Here is an 8,959-nt window from a genome sequence, read left to right on the forward strand (position 1 = left end):
TATATATATATATATATATAAAACAAAAACTCCGGAGAGATGGTAATAAGTTGCCAGATATACAATTTTATTCAAGTGAGCAAACGTTTTCGGTTATCAACCTTTGTCAAGCTAAAGAAAAATATGAGAATAGCAAAATATATAGCATATGGAAGGCTCAAAACATGGTTCCACAGAATATATATATACTTATATACGTATACGCGTATATAGCATATGAAAGGCTCAAAACATGGTTCCACAGAATATACATACTTATATATACGTATACATATCGGCGTATACGTATACGCGTATACATATCGGCGTATATGTATACGTGTATACGTATACATATATACATATATACGTATATATATATATACGTATATATATATACGTATATACCTATACATATATACATATATATGTATATGTACAGTAATGTACATATTTATATATGTATATATCTATATGTGTATACACATACATACACACACATACATATATACACACATATACATATATATATATATATACTGTACTTGTATATATATATACTTGTATATATGTATATATTTACATACATACATATACACATATATATACACATATACACATATATACATATACATATATACACATGTATATATATACATTTATATACATATACATACATGCATACATACGCACATACATAATATAAAGATACAAATATACATACATATAAATACATATATGTACATATATACATACATACATTATATACATACATATATATACACATACATATACATACATATATATATACGCATATACATATACACATCTAGATGTGTATAAGAGACAGCCCCACGTCTCTGTACACCTGTAAGTAGTATGAATACTTGCCCAATATGTTTTTTTAAATATATACATTACTACATTAAATAATATACTAGTACATTACTAGATTATATTATAGGCAATGTTTTAATAATTTAATTTTAATTAAATGGAGGAGGTACATGGAACACGCTGTAAAAATCTAAACAAAATATCTCATTACTGGGCTATCCATTGACTGGTTATACCATCGTTGGAATGGAATGTAATCCATTTAACACTCCGCCCCCATTAAATACAACTGTCGGCCTACATTTTATGTAATTAACATCTGACCTAATATACTACGTACCTAGGCCTATGTGGTTGGCTACGGATAGCTAAGTGTAGAGTACGAAAAGCTAAAAAATTCATAAATGTAAAGGAAAATCATCCTAGAGCAATGCTGAAAAGCTACCGTCTCAATAGAACAAAAAATCCATGTGGGACCTTGCTATCATGTATCTAACGGCAACGTCCTCGTCATCAACCACAGCACAGTGCGGCAACACGAAATGTGCTGTACATACACTCACCACTACTGACTGATTTGAATGTGTGGTTTAATACACATAAAAGCAACTTGTAGCCTACATTTATTTCCTGTAGTATCTGATCTAGACTAGGGCCTATGCCTACACACACGTACGTACCCAGCCAGCCTATTCGTCTTCGTCAGGCCAGCCTGCATTACAGTACATTGACACGAAATGTGCTGCACACATACATTCAACGCTACTAATTTGAATATTATGTGGTTTAATGCACATAAAAGCAACTTGTAGCCTACATTTCCTGTTATCTGATCTATTACACACACGTACTACCCAGCCAACCTATAGGCCTAGTTCGTCTTCCTCTAGCTCTAGTCCAGCCTGCATTCCAGTAGTGTATATTGTTTATCTCTCAGGGGAGAGACCACCCACCCTTGCAAGCACCACAAAACGGCTCATTCTTCGCTGCCAACTAGACTCGTGCAGACGCATTTATTAGCCGCAAAGCTTACCATTCCAGGCCGTGATTGGTTGATAAACACAATGTGGAATCAGGCGATTTGCAATCTGATCAATGACGAACACGCTTTCATAGGAAACCCACTGTAGTGTTAAGAAATATGATAAACATACTTTTCACATATTTCCCGACAATATTTTCGCAAAAACTCTTTATACTTTAAATTCCCCACGCCTTATCTTCCATATTATTGCAAGATCGGCATAATCGCGTCACAAACGAAGGAGGAGATAGAAAAACAAATGACTTCAAAATTCGCTCAGAATCATCATATAAGCCCTCTCTCTCAGAGAGTGGGCTAAAAATTAATTAAAGTGTAACAGGTGGTAATGTGGCCATGGATTTATATATTTCAGATCTTAATTTCTATGCTCCTTTGAGAAATATCTTCACAATTTTGTATTCAGAACTGTTTTCACTTGTCTTCAGTTGGCATTCAAAGGGTACACTGCTGCATAGCTGTCGGGGATATAGTACCTTCATATGACTACTCATACAACAGAAAAAAACATCGCATGGAGGTAGCGAAAAACGGAGATCTAAATGAAAAAAAAACGATGTATTTTCAGCAAGTATTAAAACCTTTTTTTTTTATTTTAGGCCTTCTTCAAAATGCCTATGCCTACAGCAGTTGATATTTTTGCCACAAAACCAAAATACTGTAGTTTTATTCATGCCGACTTGCCGATCGGTTAGCGCGAGCCCTGACTGAACACTGCAGAAACTTCACATCGAGCTTCGCATCGCGAGGAAAAACAAAATGTCGGAAAACTTTTATTTTATGCATGCGCATTTGCATAAATGTCTACACACACACACTACACACAGAGAAAACAGTAGAAAGCGATTACAATAGTTTCTATTGCATTACATGCATAGGAACTAAAAATGGCAGTATTAATTTCATAACACCTAGGTAAATGTAAGTTTGAAACCACACTTAGCAATGATCTAACTAAAAGCATAAAACACTTTCAATGGGAGTTTGCATCAGGAAATAATATAGGAGTGATGTTTTGCCATACCTGATGTGTTTTCTGACTAAACACCCAATATGTTCCCAAAAAATTCAGGTGGCAAATTCTTTTCACCAAAAACATGACAGGTAGGGCAAAAAATCAATCCATAATCATACCATAAACCTCTCCACCAGGTTTTGGTATCTTTGGGAGGCTAATAATCATCAATTTATACAGAGAATAACATGAAGAATTGCAAAATTCTTACCTTTGAATGGTCCATTGTAGCCACCCTGCCGCTCTCCATCATCTCCACGTTCCTCCATAAAGCCACCATTATCCGAGGTGAAATAAACAAATGTGTTATTACGCAAGCCCAATTTATCTATCGTTCCTAGTACTTCTCCTATACTCCAATCCATTTCTTCAACTGCATCTCCATATCTTCCATGTTTGCTTTGATTTTGAAATGTTTCAGAGGCAAAAAGCTCAGTGTGAGCTTGAGGATACGACATAAAGAGAAAAAATGGATCTTCCTGATGCCTCTCCATGAAAGATATAGCACGATTTGTCAGTCGCTGAGTTAGGTTGTCGTATGTTAGAGGTTGCTCTAAAACCTTTTGATTCTCCATCAAAATGCAGTTCATGATCTGAATGGAGTTAATGAAGTAATATACACTTCCAATCAACACCCATGTGAAGATTAAGCAGCCAATTAGAGAACGTTTATCTATGTAAACATGCCTATACAGAGCAATGGCTGATATTGAAAGCAATAAGGCCATCAGAAAGAGGTCACGGTAAATATGGGCATCCCAAGCGATAAACACATTAGTCTTTCCACCGCAATCTTTCAGGTTTGTCAATGGAAGTCCGTAGAAGTAGTTGAAGCCTTGTCCATTTGGATGAGAACAATTTCCTTCACTATCACAAGCATGTCCCAAATGCCACTTTCCTAAACAATTGACAAATATTAAGTAAAAAATATAATACAAACGTTAATCTTGCTTTAAGAATTTAATTTTGAAAACATTAAACTAAACCCATAAAGAAAATACAAAAACACTTGTAGTGCTTATGTGCACACTACATGAATGTCAGAAAACAAAATAACTTAAAAACAAGCTTGGTTTATACAGTAGTTTAGATGATTTAATACCATTTAAATACACTTCATGATACAGATTGATGTTACAATGGCATTATTTATTGTTTTATAGTTAGTACAAATTCACAAAATTTACAGCATTCATTTTGAAAAGAAGCCGATCCAAAGTTCGGAAAAAAGCCCAGGGCTTCAATTCGAGGTTTCATGGTATCTGTAGAGTTTACAAATAAATGATATCAGTCATTTATGCACATAAGTCTACAGATACTGTAAAACCTCGAATTGAAGCCCTGAGCTTTTTTCCGAACTTTGGATGGGCTTCTTTTCGAGATGAGCTTCTTTTCGACGCTACATTTGCAAAGTAAAGAGGGGGATTCTTTTCAAAATGAATGCTGTAAATTTTGTGGCCACTGTAACATCAATCTGTATCATGAAGTGCATTTAAATGGTATTAAATCATCTAAACTACTATATAAACCAAGCTTGTTTTTAAGTTATTTTGTTTTCTGAAATTCATGTACAGTGTTTCTACTGTACTATCTCGAAAAGAAGCTTATGCTATCTTGAAAATAGGATTCGTTATGAGATGGGCTTATTTTCGAGGCTAAATTTGCAAATTAAAGAGGGGGTAGGCCTTCAATTCGAGATAGGCTTCCTCTCGAGATTAAGCCCGCTGGGCTTCAATTCAAGGTTTTACGGTATCCCTGTCACGGATCTGGGTATATTTTCCCTTTACTATATTTTGTACACACTGCAATTTTTACATTGCATACTGATGGCTGACCCTCGAGCAGTGCTTGTATGGAACACTAGACCCAGGCAGTCCACACAAAGGAGCAATACGAGAAGGTCCAGCCTTTTTTTATGGAGCATTAGCTCACATGTTATGGTACCGTATAAGGGTAGCGTGTTTGATGCATTACCTCATATTATAACAATACAACAATTTTTTCCCCATTGCACATTTTTTCCCCATTGCACATTACCTAGGATACGATGGCTTTTTCCGGAAGGTTAAATCCAGAAATGATGTTATGGCCCCTACAATCTTATCCGTTTTTCATTTTGGCTGTCAAGCAGTGGTTACTCTGCTTGCCTTAACTTCAGCGTTGTGTGGAGGTTTTATTTACTGTAAATTATTTTAATTGCATGGATGGTATCTCAAAAACTAGCTCAAACTTGCGCAAAATTTGTGCGGAATATTCCAAAATGCACTGACGGATTTCTAGGCCTAAGTTTTGCATTGAGGATAGGCCTAGGCCTAGCCAAGACTAGGCCAGGCTAGCTAGGCCTAGGCAAACTGATCTATTTAGGTGTGTTATAATAAAACAAACCAGAACCCTGCGGGTGTGTACGTTCCTTTGTACGTGAAAACTAAACACTAAATTCATTCATTGAATTTTGCCAAATTTGAAACTAATTGGACTTGCCAATTTTTAGTTATTGTGGTATGGTAACAAGCAGCGACTTTTTTCTCTTTTGAAATAGAGTAAAGCAACACCTAATGAGCAAGTATACAAGAAACTAGATCTCAAAATGATGCATTGCATTGTTTAGCGTCACATCTCCAGAAAAAAAAAAAAATCAGTGGGGTGGGGGTTAATTTTACTTTTCCGCATATCAATATTCTTTCTGCACGCATCCTAATAAAACTTGTTTTAACTAAAATATGACAAGAAGTCTTTAAATGATTACTTAATCACAAATTTAACATAGATGAAAACAATTTATTAACAACAAAAATTTGAGCACCATACGCCAAAGCAAAACACACTACAAAATAAACTTGTTTTAGGCTTAATATATATTTTCAATGATTGTAGAATGTGAAGTTAAAAAAAAACCTGTTTCTTAATGGCAAAACAATAGTGTAAGTAGGCCTAGGCTATGTACAGTCATGGTACAGTAGGCCTATTCAATTTTTTTTTAATTTTTTTTTTTGGGGGGGGGGATTTTTTTGAGAGGAAAAAAATTTCAATTTATTTTAAACCACATAGTAAGTAGGTCCTAGTGTAGAATAGTCATCCCTTCCCACAGTCTTCATATAACTTTTAAATCAATATGCATATTTATCATATAATTATCAGAATAGGACATTTAGTAATCATTCAATGAATCGAATTGACTGAGAACATACAATAAATACAAAGTGTCCCATAGGCCTACATCACAGTCGAATTTGTTCGGGGAGGCCTAAACGATCCTGCCTAGGTCTAAGCCTACATCAACTGCCGCCGAGCACGTTTCCTGCTGGACCTCATCGTGTAGGCCTAGGCCTGGATTTGCCTGTTTGAAAAACGCTTCAAAACGTCGGATAACGAAACATTTTGCTCTATATGTGGCAAACACAAGCCAAACCAGTCACTCGTCGCAAAAATTGATTTTGAGTTATTAATACAGTGTTATGAAAACAGAGTGGAAATTGAGATATGTTTGCTTATGGAAATAGATGAAAATCGAGGGGTTCTTATGGGAAATTATTTTAATAATTAAAAATTCAAGAGGTACTTTTTGAATGAAAAAAATAGATTATATAAGGATATTACGAATGGTGGTTAGAAAAGATAATCGTCCAGAGAACATGGCTAATAACAAGAATGCATGAATATTTACATAACAGCAAAATAGCAGATGCAATTAGTGGTGGGTAGTGGTTAGCTTGTTGGCCATCGGCTGATTGAGATTAGCAGGATGGCAGAATCATTGTATTTTTCTTGAAAACTCAGATGAGAATGTGCTTAAGGTCAAAAAAAGAAAAAGAGGAGTAGGACTAGACATAGACAAATATGTAAAAAGATTAAAGTTGGAAATATACTGTCTGTCCAGGGATCGGAGCTCTCATCTGTCAAAGAGAAATATCCTTAATTTGATATTAAACTTTGATGAAATAAACTTTGTGTTGGAAGAATTATTTATAAATTGTTATGGAAGATACCTGATAAGTCCATCCACGTTAATGCAACAGATCTTTGTAAAGGATTCATTCTTGAAAATTCATGCGACATCTGTGATCTGTTTTTTTTGACAATCTCATCACTCATGAAAGGAAATTTTGTCAGCATAGGCCTAGAGCTTTTGTATATCTGTACCAGTCAATTGTGTGTAACCTTCCAGACCTAGTCTGTAATTGAAATTGTTGCTATTGATGCAGATAGGCCTGCAAAATTGATTTCAAGTATATTTTGTTAAGTACAGTACAATGTTTTTTGTATCTTCCCCACTCTCGTCTCATATTTTAAAATTTGAAGCTAATACAATATGAATTAGAATTTTGTGTACAGTAAATAAATGTATCTTGTTCTTCCCTATTCTTTACATTGGTATAAACTAACTATAACTCCATATATTTAATATTTTGATAATAGAGTGTGTTAATTGCAGTGATATATATTGTAATACCTGACTGCTTCAATGTTGCTTTATTCTGTGTACAATAAAACAATTTTATATTAACTGTGAGAAAATACACTTGTAATAAATTATTTGCCATGTACAAGGATGATAAATTGTGTTTCACAATATTTATTTAGTAACACCAGTAGTCTTGGCTATGGTAAATAATGCAAGACAATCAGACATGATAAATAAAGCAGTGCAGTTAAAATTGCCTATTAAGACGACTAATAATATACTCTAATAATTTCTAAGACGATCTAATTTTACATGCCGAATTGTTGAATTTTCCATTACTGTAAGTGCTAGTCAAATTTTGTTAAGGTGAAACAATTTTGGATACGACATAGGCAAGTTCAACTATATATTTCAAATACTAAACAAAAAATGGTGTACAACAAAAAAATTGAAGCTTTCTCTTAAATTCCAATACCAAATTGATCAGCATGCAGACAGACATAGGCAAAATATAGGCATTAAAAAATAAGCAGATTCATAGAATAACTTTATACAAAACTGCACAAATTCATACATTAAAATAGATGTTCCTGTATATATTGAGCCACATTTTCATACTGTATTATCAACTTCGCACATTACATATTTCAAAATTAATCCTCACAATTTGTTTTATAATTCTGGGTCACATATTTGCTTCAAAACTATTCAATGGGATTACACTGTTTTAAAAGAAGAAAGTACAGCACTTATAATACCATTTACTAATATTAAAGATATTTTGCAAGTTAAACAGGTACAATAATACTGATACAGTATTTATTTATTATAAATTTGGCATGCAATATAAACCAGATGCATAAAAAAAAAACTAAGTGTGTGGCATTTCAGTATATCTTCAGAAAAAAAATCACTAAATAAATCATTTTAATTCAATTCTTTTGAAATATTTTGGCCTCAATCACTTGCTGCAGAGCTCTGAGCATCGCCACCTTCTCCTAACCATGGCTTGGACATGTCCATTTCATCATGTCCACACACTGAATCTGTTTGCATCAAACCCATTCGAGCCTATCATTTGTTTGCTCCTATTGAGGAATAAATATATAGTAGTTACAATAATGCAAAACCAGGTTTGTTAAAAATCAAAAATGTTATCAAACATTGGCATTTGCTGCTTTATTAATCACATACCATACTGAGATACTGTATGTACTCATATGAAAAGAGATTCATTAATTGACAGTATTTTCAGTTAAACAAAACTTGTTTTTTTAATTACTTGTTTGAAGCCTTCCTGTCTCCTAGTGTGTAATGTATTATTGTTGTTTCTTAATAAAACTGAAACACCATGCTGATTTTTTTTACCATGCCAATATATTTGTTTCATGTACTCTGGCTGAACAGTGACGAGATATTCACTAAATTTTCTATTGCTCACCTTAAATTGTGTGTAGCTTTCATTACAAGTATTAGCAAACAACCAGAGTGTTTCTTGCCAACGTCTAGCTGGGTGCTTGTATGCTTTGTACCACCTCCTTTCGTAGATGCCAATGTTGGGTGTTTGTACTCATGGCAAATGTTTTGATATTGTCTCATCATTGCGACTGACAAATACCTATGTGACCAGAGTGTCATGTTTCGGCCTATCACATATCTTGTCCTACAAATATATATATATATA

The 8,959-nt window shown here is 34.0% G+C and overlaps 1 protein-coding gene across 1 annotated transcript in view; it reads right to left on the reverse strand.

Moving 5' to 3' along the window:
* The window catches only part of LOC117115298 (steryl-sulfatase-like), an 82,705-nt gene that overhangs the window by 16,020 nt on the left and 57,726 nt on the right, over positions 1 to 8,959 (reverse strand). Inside the window, exon 5 of the mRNA XM_033259029.1 lies at positions 3,085 to 3,771. Coding sequence (XP_033114920.1) covers positions 3,085 to 3,771 — 687 coding nt within the window. The remainder of the gene's footprint in view (positions 1 to 3,084; positions 3,772 to 8,959) is intronic.

The sequence above is a fragment of the Anneissia japonica genome, unplaced genomic scaffold (genome assembly GCF_011630105.1).
Source record: "Anneissia japonica isolate Jap-2015-1 unplaced genomic scaffold, ASM1163010v1 scaffold287800_len1627635_cov199, whole genome shotgun sequence".
Lineage (NCBI taxonomy): Eukaryota > Metazoa > Echinodermata > Crinoidea > Comatulida > Comatulidae > Anneissia > Anneissia japonica.